The sequence below is a fragment of the Sinohyriopsis cumingii genome, chromosome 8 (assembly GCF_028554795.1).
Source record: "Sinohyriopsis cumingii isolate HCF-2022 chromosome 8, ASM2855479v2, whole genome shotgun sequence".
Taxonomy (NCBI): Eukaryota; Metazoa; Mollusca; class Bivalvia; order Unionida; family Unionidae; genus Sinohyriopsis; species Sinohyriopsis cumingii.
Genome location: NC_142968.1, coordinates 65,006,464 through 65,028,549, shown reverse-complemented (window position 1 = coordinate 65,028,549; position 22,086 = coordinate 65,006,464). Strand labels below are relative to the sequence as shown.

General features: G+C 33.4%; 1 protein-coding gene across 2 annotated transcripts in view; it reads right to left on the bottom strand.

The window, feature by feature from the left end:
* The window catches only part of LOC149793700 (ubiquitin carboxyl-terminal hydrolase 2-like), a 66,371-nt gene that overhangs the window by 25,901 nt on the left and 18,384 nt on the right, over positions 1–22,086 (bottom strand). For both annotated transcript variants that reach the window (XM_089967696.1, XM_089967698.1), the window contains exons 3-7: positions 15,272–15,334; positions 12,562–12,688; positions 8,423–8,540; positions 5,908–6,021; positions 1,883–1,947 (exon numbers count right to left, since the gene is read on the bottom strand). In XM_089967696.1, the coding sequence (XP_089823822.1) occupies positions 1,883–1,947; positions 5,908–6,021; positions 8,423–8,540; positions 12,562–12,688; positions 15,272–15,334 (487 nt within the window). The remainder of the gene's footprint in view (positions 1–1,882; positions 1,948–5,907; positions 6,022–8,422; positions 8,541–12,561; positions 12,689–15,271; positions 15,335–22,086) is intronic.

The following is a 22,086-nucleotide window of genomic DNA, read 5'->3' as shown; positions in this document are numbered from 1 at the left end:
AAATAAACAAACTGGGCTAAAATCGTAAACGCTTTTTGACATAACATATGGTAAATAAATTAAGTGTGTCATTAAGCCTCTTTACCAACTGTATGTAACAATACAATTTATTGATGGCTGTACAAATACAGTTGATTGATTTAAGCTGTGGACAGTATAGGACTTCATTTCCGAATAAAATGGTGACATCAATTATCAGCTCGTTAGCAGCTATAACAGCTGTAAAATACGACTTATAAAAATGGCAGCATTTTATTAGTTTACCATAACATATTTAACTGCGAGATATCAGTTTGTATTTGTTGTACTTTTTACATATATTATGGTGACACCATCAAGCAAGCATAGAAGAGTAGAGATACTGGCCAGCATAAAGAAGATTTGCCAGCACAAAGATCACCCAAAAGTTGCCATTCAAAATATACACCAGCACATACATGTACATGTATACAGTGCGATGACATCGTAAAACATAAATGTGTGTGATTCAATTATCTGGAAAACTCGTTAATCCGGACATATTCACTGGGAAAGAATGTGTCAGGATTAGTGAGGCTCCACTGTATATAATCATAAATATTGCCATAATGGTACCTAAAAAGTAGAAAAGTTCCCCTGCCTTAACTCATTCGGCCCCAGAGGTTTTTGTTGTTTTGGGCTGAAATGTGCATAAGAAAGACATTTGGGGGGCTATTTCTGAATACATCGTAATACATCAACTTTCAACAGATTTTCCATGAGACTAATGCCTAGTTGTATTAGAAACATTATTTTCCATTGTTTATTTTGCTTGTACATGAGCAGAAGAGTAAAAGTTGGAGGGTGTTTTTTTTTTTTTTTGCTTAATGGACCCATCATTTTCGTATGGAGACCGCAATTTATTCCAAATGCCCACCTTATCTTAGTTTTTGCAAAGGTTCACCTGTCTGTGTGCAGTTAAGACTGGTATGCCTTAGATCCAAGGCCAAAAGGTCTAAAATCTGGACGCAAAATCGCATTCCATCTCAAGCGAATTTTGGGTGGAAAAAAAAAAGGGTCCAAAAAAGGAGGTTTTTCTCTCTGTATTTTGTAGTGCAACTAGAACTTCCTGATTATTTGATACCATTTTAGAACTATATCTGTCTGCTTTTTTTTAATACCATATGTACTTTATGTTTCACCTATTATATATTTACTTGATGTTTCATCTATTATATATGTACTTGATTTTTCATCTACTCTACATGTACTTGACTTTTCATCTATTATCAGTGTGCTTTATTTTTCATCTATTCTACATGTACTTGATTTTTCATCTATTATATATACTTGACTTTTCATTTATTACAATGGCATGGTTCATTTAAGCTGGTTATGATGCATTATTTGTACTGTGTATACATTCACTGAGAATGGAAGCAATCTACACAATCACTATGTAATACAATGGAAACTAAAAATTGCATATATATATATATATATATATATATATATATATATATATATGTGTGTGTGTGTGTGAGAGTGTGTGTGTGTATATATATATATATATATATAGAGAGAGAGAGAGAGAGAGAGAGAGAGAGAGTGTTTGTGTGAGTGGTGACTTAGTTAAAAAATTGCTGGCCAATATTAATAACCTAGTATATCAATTTGTTCATCAAACAGTGTTTTCAGTTTTCATTCAAAATTTTAAATGAGCATGCTGTGGTTGCATTGGATTGTAACAGGTGAGCTGAAAATGCATCACACTGATGTTTTTTAAAATAGATGACTGTACTGCATCACACTGATAAAATCTTACTGTTTTGTAACCAGCTACTGACTTGCATCACAATGTCTACAAAATCCTTGCGATGGTATAAAAATCAATATATATTTTTCTCCTGGAAACTGGACTTACCAACAATTTTGCTATCATCACATCTCAAGTAGGCTTTCCAGTATTCTCTTGCTTTATCAGAGTCACTAAAACAAATTAAAATATTTGATATATCTATTGTTCATTCACACTCTTAAAAATATGTTAACCAAACTGTGTTGTCTTATGTGTAATAGTAACACCTAAGGCACCCTGAACAGCTCTGCCTGAGTAGAAATGTGTGTTCACGGAGCACAGATGCCCTACCTCAGTGCCTGAATACTAATTTAAATGCAAAACTTCAGTGGAAAGACAATGAGAGATGGACAAGGGTAGTTCTATATGTCCTACCACATTTGGGAGAGGGCATAACAAAGCTAATGCAAAACTTGACCTCATGTGATGCTGACGAAATGTTGCTGTTGTTGTTGTAGGGTTTAACGCCATTTTTCAGCATAAGATAGGATACACATGGCGGTCAGTATAAATGGTGGAGAAAGAACATGGGGAAAACCCTGGAAAGAATCACTGACTCACGGGAAGCTACTGGCAAGCTTTCTCACATGCTCATATTGGCCGAACCTGAGACTCGAACCCACACAGACAGAGGTGAGATGGCAATGATCCATAATGGTGAGTGCTTTAGACCACTCTGGGGCCCCCTGACAAAATGATTTCTATGTTTCGATACAATTAGCTACCACAGGCATGTATTATTCAACATGTTGTTAATCTAGGTATTAGGAGTGAGTATTATCAGCTGAAATCATATTGCAATACAAATGATCATATTGCAATATGTATCAATATGTATTTTTGTACTAAACTGACCATTTTGAAAGTCAATATGATACCAACTCTCAGTGTAATTTGCCGAGCCTGAAAGTTGTATTATAATAAATAACAAGCTGACAAGCTGTTTCTCCTTAATGAGGGAAAAAAATGAGAAGGACTGTCAGTGCATTAAGAAATTAAAGTCTGCAGCTTAAGACCAACTTTTGCAGATGGATGATATTAACAGGTTCATGGCCAGATTACATGTAGTCCCTTCAGAATAGCTCAATGGCATACTGCTGACGATTTATTCATTTCACAATCTTCCTTTCATTTAAAACTGAAGTGAGTGCAAACAGTGCTCTTTGTCTGCTTTTGGAATATATAAGACCTGGTTCAGGTTTGTTCAACAGTGATTGACCCTCATGATCACTAAACTATGTGCTTAACTGGTTATAGTGTTCTTTCATAATCTTAAGAAATATTCTGAGTAACATATCCACAGCCAGTCTAACAGACAGACAGGGTTAAAGTACCTTTATGGAAGACTTTGTACAGATACAAATTGGGATACAGTAGTGTACTGATATGCACTGATACACTGATATATCTCTACACCACTACTAGGTATATTCATGTTCCAATAAGATGCATCTAAAAATAGAAATGAAAAAAATCCTTTTTATTAATTAAAGAAAACAACACATGTTAATGGAAGTTTCTTTCCTGATAATAGTGAATGATAAATAATAACAATTCAAATAAATGAAAAAAATTCAGAAAAAAATTAAGTTGAATTTTTTTGCATCAAAACATATAATGTTAAAGTTTCAAGTTTCACCTCCCACCTCCAATTAATGATTGGTCTTCCAGGTTACATTTTATGGCCATCCATGCTTAACTCATTCGGCCCCGAAGGTTTTTGTTGTTTTTGCCTGAAATGTGTGTAGGAAAGACATTTGGGCCTCTATTTCTGAATACATCGTAATACACCGGCTCTCAACAGATTTTCCATGAGACTAATACCTAGCTGTATTAGAAACATCATTTTTCATTGGTCATTTTGCTTGCGCATGAGCAGAAGGGTAAAAGTTGGGAGTTCTTTTTTTTTTTGCTTAATGGACCCATCATTTTCGTATGGAGACTGCTCTATATTCCAAATGCCCACCTTATCCTTGTTTTTGCAAAGGATCACCTGTCTGTGTGCAGTTCAGACCAGTCTGCCTTAGATCTGAGGCCAAAAGGTCTAAAATCCAGACACAAAATCACATTCCGACCACGAGCAAATTTTGGGTGAGAAAAAAAAAACTGGTAAAAAATTTTAGGTTTTTCCCTCTGTATTTTGTAGTGCAACTAGAACTTACAGATCATTTGGTATCATTTTAGAGCTATATCTGTCTGCTTTTTTTTACCTTGATGCTGCAGAGCATGGAAGTAGGGTACAGCCTCATCATGCCTACTGACGGGATAAGGGCAGAATCGGTTAAAGCAACACTTATGTGTCAAAAATCCAATTTGTTTAAAATGAGTTTTCTTACAAAAGATAAATAAATGTGTGGAGACCTCACCAAAGAATGTCAGATGATAAACATTGTAAAAAGAATCATTCAGCTTAAAAGGAAAAGGAAAATGGGGGAAAGAAAGAAAAAAAATTGACATGTGATCGTAAGTTTAAATTTCAGCCAATCGTAAGCTTAAATTTCAGCCATAACTATTGGAGTCCAACATTTTCCCCTTCAAAATTTAAAAACAAACTTCTGTCCAAATCTGTGCCACTAAATGTATCACATTTGGAATTTATCGAGATAAGGGCAGTTCTTTTTAAACATACACAGTAGCCAGGGAAGGCAGTTTTTAAAAAATATATGCCAGGGTACTTGGATTTCACAGAGTTCATATTAAAATCATAAGAAAATTCTAAATTGCATCTATAGGTGAGTATACCACATTGAAAGGTCTTTCCTGGGTCCCATGTATGTTTTACTAAAACAGCTGTAAGATGATCATTTGTCAGGGATCAACATCAATAGTTGTCCAATCTGCCCAAAGCACTGTGCAGGAGATGTTTGAATACTACTGTGAAAATAATAATGACCCTGAAGTGGGTAACATGAACCAAGAATGGAATGCAGAAGGAACTGAGAATGCACATGTGAAAAAAACATAAAAAACAGATTAATGACTGATCCATAAATTGTTCCTAAAACAGCCACTGGTAGTTGTATCTGTACAATTTTTATTTAAATAAAACAAAATATAATTTTCTGACAAATATTCTACAATTATATTTCTACAATTACTGTGGTTGTAGTTATATATCATAAATTTATTGCTATTACTTTTAGTCATTTTCTATTTCAATAAAGAACACTTTTAACAAGACAAAATATGAAAGCAATAATCCTTACTACTGAATAATAGTACCTACCAATGAATACAATCAAAAACAGAAATCCTATCTTTGGTAAAAGCATTCCAAATGAACAAAAAAATGAAAGGACGAGATCCATGGAAGTGTTAAACACAAAATCAGAATTTATTACTGAGACCAAAAACAAAAATCTGACAAGATGGTAGCTGAAATGCAACATAAATGGAATGGAAATGAAATGAAAGTGCAAGCAAATGAAGTGCAAATGAAATACATATTTGGTAACATTACCCATTTCTGAGTGTGAAAGAGAACAATGCTTGTAGAAATTGTATTTCAATGATATGATATAGGAAATTTTCATTCCACAACATTCTGCCCTTGCTCACTTCATATTAATTACAGAACCTTTGCTGAAATATTCCATTCTTTACTCAAAACAAAGGCCAACTCAAAACTAAAGCCAACAGACCTACTCAAAACTAAAGCCAACAGACCTACTCAAAACTAAAGCCAACAGGTCTACTCAAAACTAAAGCCAACAGTCTACTTAAAACTAAAGCAAATAGACCTACTCAAAATTTAGAGCAACAGGCCTACTCAAAGTTAAGGCCAATAGGCTTACTCAAAACTAAGGCCAATAGGCTTACTCAAGGCCTACTCGAAACTAAAGCCAACAGCCTACTGATAAGTCATTTTTACCCATATAAATCTGACTGACACTTTCATATCAGACATGTGATAAAAAGGAATCACATTTGTTCTGACGCTTACACTATTTAAAGTCAATATAATTTAAATATGAGTTTAATTCTTGCATTTAGATTTATCTGAATTAATGTGAAATGGTTAAACTTGTCTCCCTCAATCAAACCCTCAGAGACATACATTATTACAATGGTAAGAATTTAATTCTACTCACCTTGAAAAGTTGTGATCTTCAATTGTGATAGGTTTGGGTTTCTTTTCAATTTTATTGACATCCTCGTGAAGACCTTCTAACAAGTAGCGCAAAAATTCCTGAGCATCTTGTTGCCTGCACACACAAAAACCAAACAACAGGTTGTATTAATCCACAATTATGGATGATTCATGGCAATAAGATATGATTTCATGTAATTAATTAATTAATTAAGCTATTCAATACAATATAAACACTCCCTCTCAAATATAACATCAAAAAGACTGGAATGAAATGGAAAACAAAGCTGCTTGATTATATTAGCCAAAACAAAACTGCTAGTTCAAATATTCTTTAAAATAATAAAACTGATTACGAGGTGTCTACAAACTTTTTCTTTTTCCAAATAATACTTTTGGTGGCCTTTATTATTTTACATGTGCTTTTAATCTACTCATTTCTATTATTCCCTCAATTATGTTCAGGCTTACTGTATATACTCACTTATAAGACAAATTCAACTGCAAACTACACTGACCCAGATTTGCTGTTACATAATGAGTCAGCAGACCTGGGTATGTGCTTTTTTTTAAGGAATAATCAGTAGAACAAATAGCACAAACCCTGATATGCAGGTGCGTTATGCGATGGCAGTTCAGGATCTATGTTGTTTGCAGTTTGCGAGTATATATGGTACTACTCAAATTAACTACTGTATATACTCACCTATAAGACAAGTCCAACTGCAAACTTCACAGACCCAGATCTGCCATTGCATAATGCACTGAATCTGGGTCTGTGCAGTTGATCAGGAGTAATCAGTAGAACAAACAAGAAACACCCTGATCTGCAGGTGCATTGTGCTATGACAGATCAGGATCTTTGTTGTTTGCATTTTGACTCGACTCACAAGCAAGTGTATACAGTAACTAATCCTAGGAGTCAGTCAGATTTTAAACCTCAGCGCATATCTACAAACAGATATCAATCATATACTTTAGACAAAGCCTCTTAATACATATATGGGTGGTGGGGTGAGGAGGGGGTGGGGATGAGAGGGGAGGTGTGGGGCGGTTGTGAGTGTTTAATATATTTAGAGATAGCCAGAGTCACTTAAAACCACTTAACCAGCAATATAATGTGGATTAAAATATAAGCAAGAGGCCCAAACGGGCCTGAGACTGCTCATGTAGTCCAACACAAATGCAGTTGGCCAAGAAATCTGTAGTAACAAAAGATACATACAGTCAAAATATATGTGAATGATTTTCTGATTTTTCTAGGCTGGTATTTTCATCTATATGGACAACCAATCAACACTGTGTTTTTTTTAACACAGCTTAAAGATCTTCATACCAAGATGCTAATTTCCTTAGATCTGGTGAAGCAATTATGGAAAAATGTAATTTGCTAGTGCTTCCATGATGGGATAGTTTCTATAACATTTGGTCAAATTCTGTTCAGCAACATTTAAAGAATTCAATTTGAAGTTTTTCTATTTTCATTTTATGAACAGCTGCCATTAAAGATGGTAGATCTGCATCATTTGTATAAAATGTAATGACATTTATATGAGAATGTTTTCTATCAAATTTGGTCAAGTGCTTTTTGAAATGAAGTCAACAACAGAATTATTAGTCGTGGCCATATTTAATGGCAGACTTGCATCATCTGTATAAATTTGAAAAAGCTTTGTTTCAGGATAAATTCTCAACTTTAGCCAAATTCTGTTCAGCAGTTCTTTTAGAAGAAGCTGTTTAAATGTTCTTGGATGCATGACTTTTCTCAAACTTAGTCAATTGTTTCTGCAAGGTCATCTTTAAACAGGTTTTCTAATTTTAGTAACAGTAGCAATGTTGGCCTCAAAAGTACAAAAAGGGAAAGGTGTTTATGAGAAAATGTTTGCTTTTGGTATTCATATGAAAATGTTAGCTGTCAGATCAAATTCTGATGCACAGTTTTTGAGAAGAAAAAATATTTTTTTATAGCAATGTTGGCAATATCTGATAGTGGATCGATATCGTTGTATTTAACTGAAAGGCCTACATACCATGACATGTTCTGGTAACTTTGGTCAAATTCTGTCAAAAGTTTTTGAAAAGAAGTCATTATAGTTTCTTCCATCTTTAGCACTGGCACCCATTTTTGATGGTGGATCGATATTATTTTTAGAAACCTGAATAGTCTAAATGCCATCATGCTCTCTGTCAAATTTGACTTAATTCTGTTGAGCAGTTTTTGAGAAATCTTTTTTAAGGTTCTGAAGGTTCTTCTCTTTTAGTAGTGGTGGTGGTGGTCATATCTGATGACAGTTCGAGATCCTGTTGAACAAACTATAAGAACCTCCATTACAGAATATTCCCTGCCAAATCTGGTCGAGTGGTATTGAGAAGAAATTAAAAACAGCCAACAGTCTCATGACGGATGATGCACAATGGATTACATGGCCCAAACATACTCACTCTTGGAAATCACTTGCCCTTGTCCTGAAAAAAGACATACAAATTATACCATAAGAGTTCTATGTGATACTTACGCATAGCCTGTAAATCGAGGAGCAAACTTTTGGATCTGTGACTTGAATGAGTTGGGAGAAACATAGCTGTTGGCTGTGTTCTTGTCCTTCCACATTGAGGTCATAATATTTGCATAGGCTACAAATGGAAAAATGACAGTGTACATACAAGCAATCATTATGCAGTTTACAATCTTATAACAGTAAACACAATAGGGATTATTATGCAGCTATTCTAATGACAATGTACATACGAGGGATGATGATGCATTTACTATCTAATGACAATGTACATACAAGGGATCACTGTGCATTTACTATCTAATGACAATGTATATACAAGGGATCATTATGCAATTACTATCTAATGACAATATACATACAAGGGATAACTGTGCATTTACTATCTAATGACAATGTACATACAAGGGATCACTGTGCATTTACTATATAATGACAATGTAAATACAAGAGATCATTATGCATTTACTATCTAATGACAATGTACATACAAGGGATCACTGTGCATTTACTATCTAATGACAATGTACATACAAGGGATCATTATGCATTTACTATCTAATGACAATGTACATACAAGGGATCATTGTGCATTTACTATCTAATGACAATGTACATACAAGGGATCATTATGCATTTACTATCTAATGACAATGTACATACAAGGGATCACTGTGCATTTACTATCTAATGACAATGTACATACAAGGGATCATTATGCATTTACTACCTAATGAAAATGTGCATACAAGGGATCACTGTGCATTTACTATCTAATGACAATGTACATACAAGGGATCATTATGCATTTACAACTTAATGACAATGTGCATACAAGGGATCACTGTGCATTTACTATCTAATGACAATGTACATACAAGGGATCATTATGCATTTACTATCTAATGACAATGTACATACAAGGGATCATTATGCATTTACTATCTAATGACAATGTACATGCAAGGGATCATTATGCATTTACTATCTAATGACAATGTACATACAAGGGATCATTATGCATTTACTATCTAATGACAATGTACATACAAGGGATCACTGTGCATTTACTATCTAATGACAATGTACATACAAGGGATCACTGTGCATTTACTATCTAATGACAATGTACATACAAGGGATCACTGTGCATTTACTATCTAATGACAATGTACATACAAGGGATCATTATGCATTTACTATCTAATGACAATGTACATACAAGGGATCATTATGCATTTACTATCTAAAGACAATGTACATACAAGGGATCATTATGCATTTACTATCTAATGACAATGTACATACAAGGGATCACTGTGCATTTACTATCTAATGACAATGTACATACAAGGGATCACTGTGCATTTACTATCTAATGACAATGTACATACAAGGGATCATTATGCATTTACTATCTAAAGACAATGTACATACAAGGGATCATTATGCATTTACTATCTAATGACAATGTACATACAAGGGATCATTATGCATTTACTATCTAATGACAATGTACATACAAGGGATCATTATGCATTTACTATCTGATGACAATGTACATACAAGGGATCACTGTGCATTTACTATCTAATGACAATGTACATACAAGGGATCATTATGCATTTACTATCTAATGACAATGTACATACAAGGGATCATTATGCATTTACTATCTGATGACAATGTACATACAAGGGATCACTGTGCATTTACTATCTAATGACAATGTACATACAAGGGATCATTATGCATTTACTATCTAATGACAATGTGCATACAAGGGATCACTGTGCATTTACTATCTAATGACAATGTACATATAAGGGATCATTATGCATTTACTATCTAATGACAATGTACATACAAGGGATCATTATGCATTTACTATCTAATGACAATGTACATACAAGGGATCACTGTGCATTTACTATCTAATGACAATGTACATACAAGGGATCACTGTGCATTTACTATCTAATGACAATGTACATACAAGGGATCATTATGCATTTACTATCTAATGACAATGTACATACAAGGGATCATTATGCATTTACTATCTAATGACAATGTACATACAAGGGATCATTATGCATTTACTATCTAATGACAATGTACATACAAGGGATCATTATGCAGTTTACTATCTTATGAAAGTTACCAGTAATCAAGCAAAGATGCTGAACCTCAAGGTAAAAAGTATTGGTATAGATCTATCCTCAGCAGTTACAGGAAATTATACTTATTTTAAAAGATTGCTAACAACAAATTTAAAAATTTTAAAAGATTGCTAACAACATATTTTACAAATTTTAAAGTTCACTGACAACAGGTCTCAAAAACCATTATTGTGTATTATATCACTGTTTTTTGATGTTGTTGATTGACACTTAAACAAGGGCCCTTTTTATCAAAAACAAGGGACATTCATTTTATGAAACAACTGTCAATGTCTAAACTTAATACTTTTTATTATTTTCCTATTAGTAAAATACTGATGCCATGACTTCATTGCAAGTAATAGCAAAACTTCTAATCCTTGAGGAAATCGTGCCAACTCAATAATTTTAAGTTACAACAAACTCTGGAATTCACTTCTCCATTACGAACTGTATCTGTGAAACAAAGGGTTTAATTCATGAGGTACTCATTTCGCTTGGTTGCCTGGCTATCTTTGATCACATCTGTGAATGAGTAGGCTAATTTAAGGTAGTTTTAGTATATTAATTACATAATATATATTTATAAGAGTTTGATTGATGAAATGAAATGAGTTGACCTAACATACGACTGTGACTGCTTGCTCTTACACAGGTAGGATTTGCATGCCTTTTAACTTTTCTTTTATTCCATCTCAAATACCTCTGCCAACTGGACATCAAATCAAGGTTGGCATTTAATTGTGACCGTAGAGTGACATTTTTCACATTTGAATACAAAAGGGCATATTGCATTTATGAAGATTACACTGAAACCAAATTTGTAAAAAAAATGGAATTAAAGCATGAATTTCACCTAATAATATGAATTTAACTGGTATTTATTTATTAAAGTGTTGCCACCTGTAGGTATTATTGCCATTTTCACTGACTGAAATTTTGTCAAATAATGTTACATGTATTTGCAGTGTACTAAGAATCTTGTTTGGAAAGAAAATTTAACAAAATATATAACATCTTATTATATTGCTGAGAACAACATGATGTTGATAAAAATGTCCAGGTACAAACCATTTTTGATGATGTAATAAATGATATATCTAGGTTTCATTTACCAATTATGACCATGATTTTCTTCCTATTCATCAAACAGGGGCCAACATTTTTGGTATTTTCAAGAACAAAATATGGTCCGCATGCCTGACCCACATTTATAAATAGGTATGCAAGTTATCTAGACACAGGTTATTGTGAGACTGGTGAATATTTCACACCAAGTTTCATTAAAGTCTCTCCCAGCATTACAAAGTCTTATACTAAATAAACAAGTATTGATAGATGGATAGATAATGTCATAATATAATACACCTGATTTAAGATTTGCATTAAAGAGCATACTGAATATTCATGTTTTGTTAAAGGATATATAAATCTACCTGTATGTGAGTGGACATGTAGTCATATCTCATTCTTTGGTGAAAATAGAGAGATTATGTCAACTGAAAAGTCAAAACAACTGAAAATTCAACAGTCAAAAGGGTTTTCAGTTTTAAGAAGTTGTACTGTAGATGGATATAGACTCTGTCATATATGTAAACAATTGATCAAGACGTTTTAGTTCCCAGCTAATAGTGTGTGTGTGTGTGTGTGTGTGTGATTTGGATTTTTAACACAGCCTTTAAATATTTTTTAGTCATATTGCTAAGATGTTTGCAGAGTGGCATCTATAGTGACGTCAAGCACTGGGGCATCGTGCCGCAGACATGTAGCGTGATGTCCCACCCAGTCACATTATCCTAAAACCAGGCCAAATAGTCCTAACACTAATGTCTTTATGCTGAGAGCCTAGTGAAGCAGCTGTTAGTACCATTTTTATAACTATATGGTATGACTTGGCCGGTGCTCTAACAACTAGACCACCGGAGTGATATCTCAGCTAAAACAGACACAGTTACAAAACATTATAAGGATTGTTACCAATCATGAGAGCTCCCTTCATGGTACTAATGGTGGTGTTCTTATCCAACATGTAGTCTTCTTTCAGGATGTACTCTAACAGTGGGCGAGTGTTGCTCAAGCATTGCAGGACTGAATTCATGAAGCACTGGGGGAAAATGCAAAATTAATTTATTTAATCAAAATTTGACAATAAAAAATGAATTTCAATACATTTCTTGAATATATAAATGATCTCTTAAAACGAATGACTTGTTTAACAGTTTCTATCAATTTTTATATTAAATCTGTAATGTTAACATTTATTACATGTTGATAAACAAAAATTTATAACAAATGTTGATGAGATATTACTAATATACTTTAATGAGCAACAACTGGAGTTGCACAGAAGACTGCATCAGCTTAATTAAGTTAATGATTAATAAGATAATTGAATTATCTGCCAAAGGAGAAAATTCCATTTGGGATTAACTTGTAGCCTGACCCAAGGAACTAATGCAACAGCTTGATGTCTTAAATGCGCTCTCTTTCTGTTAACCAAGCATGCCATATTTTACTAATAATTTACAATGATGTTCATTTTTTTTTACAGTTCTTTACATTACAATCACTACAAAAGTTCTGCATTTTCTTAAGTACAAGTGCACATACTTTCAGATCAGGATGGTTGACTCCTGAAACCAGAAACTGGGGATTACAATCAAAATTAGGGAAATATTTTTGGGCTATTGTAATACCCCATTTTAACACATTAACCCCTAGCGATGACTTAACGAGGCAGGAGGTAGTAGCCTACTGCTGAGCTCTGTAGCATCATGATCATGCATGATACACTAAAGTGGGTGGTAATCTAGAAAGGTAGACAGATGTAGCTCTACAATGATACCAAATAATCTGGAATATCTAGCTGCACTACAAAATACAGATAAAAAATCTCATTTTTTCGATCCGACTTTTTTCTACCCAAAATTGGTTGGAATCCGATTTTGTGTCCTGATTTTAGACTTTTTGGTCTCAGATCTAAGGCACACCGGTATAAACTGCAAACAGACAGATGAGCCTTTGCAAAAAGTAGGATAAGATGGGCATTTGGAATATAGAGTGGTCTCCATACAAAAATAATGGCTCCGTTTAGCAAAAAATTTTTTTAAAAAAAATTCCAACTTTTATCCTTCTGCTCATGCGTGAGTCAAATAGCCAATGAAAAATGATGTTTCTAACACAACTAGGCAGTATATTATTGAAAGATCACCAGGGATTTGGTGTTTTCGAGTCTATTCAGAAATAGCTTTCAAAATGTGTTTCCTATTCGACTTTCAGGCCCAAATGACAAAAAGCTCCAGGGGTTAATGTGTTAAGAAGCATCCCTCTATCAGTCACATTGTGGCTACAAATGCAGCACAGTCTGTACTATTATCTCTTTATCCACATGATTTATCTCTTTATCCACACAATTTGTAAATGAAGACAACTGATAATTCAATAAGTTTGCATCAGTGGAACCTGAACCTGACAAAGTCATGATGTCTGCACACAATAAACAGAACTTGAATTTTAAAAAATCCAAGAAAAGAACATATCATGTCAACAGAAAATAACAAAACATGACACATATGTCAATACATAAACAATAAAATAATTGAGATAAATTATGGTAGATGGTGGCTAGTGGTTATCACACTGGCCTCTCACAAAAGAGGTCCCAAGTTTGAATATCAGTGGGGGCAAGAGAGGGGTATGATGCTTAAGTCAGCTACACATTGCATGGGTACATTAAACAGTGGTTCACTGTGCAAGGAGAGTCATAAACCGTGCAAGTAAGAAATCCCTCTCACGATGTATTAAAAAACAGAGTAGGTTTATGTTGCCGCCATGAAAAATTCTCCCTGTACCCCAAAGTATGCTTAACCACACTACCCATAATTCCATATATACAAAAGGTTAGGCAGGTTTTCATAGATTGATAGATAAATACATAGATAGTTTAGATGGATATACAAAACATCACAATTTTAACAATTTAAGCAAAAGTTGAATTTTGGGGAGAATGGGATCTATCTGTACAGTACTGCTATTCAGAATTAGCGAATTTCTCATTTAGTAAAGTTTGAATTTACATTGAATATATAATACAAACAAAGGTACCATATGTAACCGCTTATAAACTGAATCGAACAGCAAACAGCATAGACTCCAATCTGTCACAGCATAATGTACCAGTGATCAGGGTCTGTTGTTTGTTCTACTGATTACTCTTTAAACACTGCATAATGAAATCTGCTAGTGCATTATGTAATGGTAGATCTGGGTCTGTGTGGTCTGCAGTTGGACTTATAAGCATGTACATATGGTATATACCAATATATTGTTCTTTATTTACTTTACAAGAAATTCAGTTCTAATGAAAAATGTCCAGAATTCACTTTACGTTTGAATAGGTACTTTCCTTGTCATTATATAAAGAGGTTAAACTGGTTCTAATGCAAATATCAAAATGACCCTGCAAAACCTCTACTGATATGTGCCAAAATTCCGTGTACATATACATTTTTCAATTTAAATTACATGTACGCATACATACACGAGTTCAAATTACCTCCACATATACATCAATGAACGTAAATTACACATGTACACCTCACCAAATTTAAAAGCAATGCAGTATTTTCTAAACTGAAAGGATCAAAATGCCCTGCAGACATCTAAATGTAAGTAAATATAAACATACCGTGTTGCCAATATTCCTCAGACCTACAAGACCACCAGATGCATATTTTGGGTTGGAATATCCCTGAAGGAAAAAAATCAAGACACTAAAAATTAATTTTTTTTTATCAATTGGATACAAGAAAATATTACATTCATAATTCAAGATTCCAGACCAATACAAGTAGGTAAATGTAGACAGACAAAAGGAAGGACACACAAAAAGATAGATACATGTAAAGGATAGAAAGACAGATGTAAACCAAAGAAATATTTTAAGAAATGAAGATATTTTTCTTAATACTGCTGTTGACAGGATCTACAAAAGTATGTTGCTTTATAGACAGTCCTGTGAAAAAAGTCAAAATGATGAGTCTAAATCAGTAGAAGCAAAACTCTTTACAAGCAAATGGTAATTATAGTAGCACAAAAAGTAATTTATTTAGCAATACAAATGGTAATTTATTATAGTAGTACAAATGGTAATTTATTATAGTAGTACAAATGGTAATTTTTTATAGTAGTACAAATGGTAATTTTTTATAGTAGTACAAATGGTAATTTATTATAGTAGTACAAACAGTAATTTATTATAGTAGTACAAACAGTAATTTATTATAGTAGTACAAATGGTAATTTATTATAGTAGTACAAATGGTAATTTAGTAGTACAAATGGTAATTTATTTAGTAGTACAAATGGTAATTTATTTAGTAGTACAAATGGTAATTTATTATAGGAGTACAAATGGTAATTTATTACAGTAGTACAAATGGTAATTTATTACAGTAGTACAAATGGTAATTTATTACAGTAGTACAAATGCAGATTATGACTCAGGGTATGGTCCTGTGACATTACACATCCCACTCTGGCAAAGGTTGACACTTGGTCAGTGATCACACATCATGTCTGAGTTCTCTCAACATATGAGACATACGACTCGGGAGTTATTTATCAATTTATCTTCTTAGCCCACCCACCCATCCAGGGCATGATCAAGTTCTACAAGTATTGGCAACATCTGTACCCATAAGATCATAACTGACCAAAGTTTATATCCTTATTAATTAAAGAGTATGTACACAATATTAAACTCACACATTTTCAATCCTATCAATGAATTTTAACAAAGAAATTGAGTGGTCATATAAAGAAAAATCACATTTCTAATAATAGATGCACCCACATGGCATGAATGGCCCCATAATTGTTTTTGGGATGCATGCACCATGTATTCTAGCCAGATGAATTAACACATAAAAATAGACACTCTATATTTTAATTAATTCTAACTAACAGGAGTACCTATATCAAATCATGCTAATTACAAACAGGTATACAGTAATACCTCGAACATTCGCGAGGTTAGGTTCCAGAACCAGTCGCGGATCAGGAGGAATCGCGAATGTTTGGTATGAGTCACTAAAAATGCTAATAAATGCTTATTTCTAGGGTTTAAACCCTAAATATGACCCAAATCATGCTCCCAAAGCACTTTAATTTCATTTAAAAGTTAGCTTAATACAATACCCTTAAAAAGAGAAATAAATGGTTGACGTAAAAATAGAGTACAGTATCGCCTAATGGGTATTTGCCACACTAGCACATTTACAGTACAGTACATGTATACTGATATTACCTCTATACTAATTCATTGGCTGCCGTTTTCTTTTGCACTCACAGTAAGGTAAAACCAAGTAATGAATGAGACTGTAAACTTAATGACTGATGTTTTCTTTGTCATTGTCAGGAAGGTAAACTAGGTAAACTTCATATGTCACAGAAGTCATATAACAAAGGTACAATTCAATAAAATAAAGAAAACATGTACGTAGAGGGTACCAATGAAAATTTCGCGAATCCGTGAATTCGCAAATCCAGAAATGCGAATTCACGAGGTATTACTGTCAATAGTTAATCCAAAAGTAATTGAATATTTCTACATGCACATTTCAAAACTTCACCAAAAAATAAGTCCCAATGATTCACATTTAATTTTGAAAGAACACCCTGAACATGTAATTGTGAAGTTAGTGTTACCTGTCTTGTACAAGAGAATTTGTTACCTATCTTAAATGAGGGGCAGTATTAACCTGTCTTATATGAGAGACTTTGTTACCTGTTTTATATGATAAACTTTGTTACCTACCTGATACAAGGGACAGTGTTATCCATCTTACATGAGAATTTGTTACCCATCTTTTTACAAGGGACAGAGTTACCTGTCTTACATGAGAGACTTTGTTACCTGTCTTATATAAGGGATGGTGTATGAGAGACTGTTACCTGTCTAAAAGATATAACAAAGTCTTCCATGTAAGACAGGTAACACTATCTCTTGCATAAGACAGGTAAAACAATCACTTGTGTAAGAAAGGCAACACTGTCTCTTATACAAGACAGGTAAGACAGTCACTTGTGTAAGATGGGTAACACTCTTATATAATACAGGTAAGACAGACCCTTGTGTAAGACAGGTAAAACTGTCCCTTGTGTAAGACAGGTAACAATGTGTATATGCCAAGTAATAAAGTGTATAGGGGGTTTCACGGTTAGTATCTCCCCATGAAAACACCAGAGGGCATACCAGTGCAACTCACTTCCAGGTAGTTCAATCAATTAAGATGGCAGATGTAGATCAAGAAAATGTAACACACCGCTCACATTATGCAAGCATGATCGATATCTCACTATCTTAAAAAGAAATTATATTATTTTTACATCTTTTATTTTTTTCTCACAAACTTGTGCTGCTCCCAGCTTTCAAATAAATATTATCTGCCCATTTCAGAACTGCATTATCTTTCCATTACTACCTTATGCTCTAGTTTGTATTATTCGATTGTGTGAAAGTGTATCGCTGCGTAAAAAGTTCTTGCAAGTGATCTCGGTTGAAGAATATTGAAAATATGTTTGTTTTGTACAGCTTCAATTATAGCAGTTAATGGAGGTTGAACGAAAACGAGAAAAAAATTCTAACTTCTGAAGGTTCTTTTATTATTGATTTTGAATGTTGCTTTTCTATTAATGTTCATTATATTTTTCATGAAGTAACTTGAGTTTTTTCAAAATGCACAAATGTCAACCACGCTTGAACAGACAGGCGCATGTACGAGTCTCCTTGATGATTATTTTAATTTTATTTCCTTGGCTTTTGTATTAATGTTCATTATACTTTTCATGAAATAATTTGAGTTTTTTCAAAATGCACAAATGTCAACCACGCTTGAAAAGACAGGCGCACGTATGAGTCTCCTTCATGATTATTTTAATTTTATTTCCTTGAATGGCTGGAAATTTTAGAGTATACAATTTGGAAAAATATATTGATGGTTAAAAACGAGTATAAAATGATGCTAAGTTAGAAAGAGTGACTGATAGATAAAGACAACAAATATGAATATTTGTTAGTATCCATTCATTACTGACTTGCTAAGTATGTTCTTACAAGCAGTCTCTTTTTTAAATCATACTGTTTGTAATGTCACATCCGGTCATGTGGATCAATATTGATTTAAAAGGCGAACCAAAGTAATATGACGGAATCTGTGAAATAATTGGATCTTTCAAACTTACATATTTGATGCAAGGAAAGTTAAACAGAATTAAACTAATTTTAAGAAGGCTGTTCTAGATGAATTTGCTGGTGGCAATCAGAAATGTTGTCTACAGACCCCAGCAAATTTGAGTTATTACATGTCAGCATAAGCAAAGAAAAATCATGCTGAAAGTTATTTCATGTACCGTTCGATACTTGATGTTTCAAAAGTCAAAAAGAAAATGAAAACTAAAATCATTGGGCATGTTAATTAATCTGAATATTGTATGATATTTACACCCAAATATGAATAAATATTCTGTCCGCATTAATTACACTCCTTTATCGTTACGATAGCTACTGTAATTATTGCTTTGTTAAGTTCCTCTGAATACATTAAAATACTGTGTTCCATTTTTTTTTAAATAAAAAACTTCTGGTTTAAAAAATTCAGCATTACAAATCAGCTGACGCATCGAATTCATATTATAATTTTCTTATCGAACTTGATTTATAACTTTCTTAACTCGTGTTATAAACGAACTATTAGCCTTGCGAAAGTAACTGAGAAAGAAAGATATATCAATGTACGAAAAATGCAAATTGTTGAGCTTGTTTTTGTTGAAGTTATATAACTAAAAATGTGCAATAAATGGTTAAAATCGGAGAGTAGAGTGAAATGTTCCTACAAATGTATCTGAAATTATGGATAATGAATCTATATTATCAGGTATGGACAGTGTATTTAATTTATTTATTTGATATCATTTAAGTATGGAAAGTAAATATTATTTAATTATCTGATATAATTTAAGTATGGACACTGAATCTAATTATCTGATTTAATGTCTATAATTATTCTCCTAGTATGAACAAAAGATGTTTGACATATATACTTGATTCATTCGTTTAACCATAATGATCTGTAGTACAGCTAAGATACCTTCCTTCATTGACTATGGTTCGCCAACCAAGTGTAGAACGGTGAACTATCCAGAACTGGAAATTTTGTGTAGGCATGCGCATTGGAGCTAAGGGAGGTAATTTTAGGCGCTATGATCAGTAACTCCGTTGCAACCGTGAAACCCCCTATACCACAGGTAGCACTGTCCTTTGTACAACATAATATACAGGTATATACTGGCTACATTTTGATATGGAATTTGTAAACTGATACCTAGTTTATGTGTTTACATGGATTGTATTTAACTTAATTGTACTAACTGGTTTGTTACAATTGATTATAACACGATTTAACATAAAAACGACCCTATAATAATTACATTTTGCATACAACACACCTACAATGATGTATGACATCATTTTCCTAATAGTCTACCACAGAATTCGAAACCTTGCCTATAAGACAGTACACTTCTATGACTTCCCTTAACTGCACTATACCACTCTGTCAGGCAGGTGTAACTTAGTAAATGAAACACATTATTAGCTCACTGTAATTGGCTGCAACCCAAAATTAAATTGCAAGGAGGTGCATGTAACAGTGAAATGACCAAATCTTGGTCATACTTAGATAATGTGATCTAGTGGAATAAAGTAGGACTTAAATCATTATCACTACTGAGAACTCTATCTACAAATGATAACACTTCAGCATCACTCCTTTTGTACACTTGCTTTATTTAGTATGCATATCACTTTTTAGGTACTGATATGTGACTGAAATGGCTTATAGGTCTATCAGGGGACTGTGGGTTATATGCTTGACAAATAGTATGGTGGATATGACTAAGAGGGCACTCACCAGTTATTGTGTACTTTTGAGAAAATGATGTATGTAAGGTGAAGCTGTTTGCATTTAAAACATGCACAATGGAGAGAATGGTGGCATACCTTTATGCTACATTAATGTAATGTGGATGATATTTCTTTGGATATTGTACTTTTGGAAACTGTACATGATTTAAGCACATTACTAACTAAAATGACTGCTCCCTTGTGCTAAAAAATCAGCCTGAATTAGTCTAAAGTACACTATACATAGCAGCTATTAAAATAGGGAAAATGAATTTTGCCAGATTAGACAATACCAGCTTCTGAAAGTGCAATGAATGGGTTACCAAATATATTAAATGTACAAAAAGTTATCAGCTCTTTTTTTATACAATTTACCTCTGAAGTTCAGGATGTGAAAATGACCAAGTAGAGCTAACACTCTGCTACTTTGATGTAATGTGGCTGACGTTTCTTTGCATACTGTACCATTCCAGTGGTACATGATCCAAGCACACTGCGAACTAAAAAAAAGTGCTTCCTTGTGCTAAAAAAATCAGCCTGAATTAATCTAAAGTACACTATCTTTAGCACCTATTAAAACAGGGAAAATTAATTTTGCCCATCTAGTCAATACCAGCTTCGGAAAGTGAAATGGATGAATTACTACATATATCAAATGTAAAAAAATGTTATTGGCCCTTTCTTTTTTTTACAATTTACCTGTGAAGTCAAGGAATTAAAAATGACCAAGTGGAGATAGCAGTTTTTGAAAGGTGCAAATCCGGAGTAAAGCCAAGCTGTATACTCTATAACCCATATTACACCCATCAATCATACACCAAAATAAAGGGAATTAAGATTCTATGAACAATACCAAAGATATACAAGGTCTTTTTTAAATAGCCAGTATAACCAATGAGGACACCCAGGGAAATTCTTTTTCTTTAAAATTTTAACCTATGCAAAATACAAAACTGTAGAGTGCCATCTTACTGAGACTGCATTTCGTGAAACCATGAATGAACTCCTATCTACCCCATATTTCTCCAATGATAAGTCCATTTCAATCTTTTTCAAAATGTAGGCCAATTTTTTAATGTAAGAAAGCTAAATTTCCAATAATAAATAAACCCCTACCCCAAGTTTTCCCCACATTTACCAGGCTGGATTCATGGGCTTTTTACATAAGAGATACTGTTAACATATTTGGCTTTTAAGAAAACTCACAATCTGGACAAACTATGACAATAAACATCCACACAATTTTGAAACAACAAACCAGAGAAATACCAAGTTTCATGGCAATTTATCAAAAGCTGTGGGACTACTATCCATACAAGTACATGACATACTGGTACAGATTCAACACAAACAAGGGCAAAACTGGGGGAAAACACATCAGAGCATAACAACATAACCATATGCACATATTCACTTATGTCAATAATGTCTGCAAAGTAACAGAGCAATTCATATAAAACTAGGGGCCTGCTTGCGTACACAATAATGAGCATATTGGTAAAATAGTACATGTACAAAAATTTAACATAAAAAGGGAC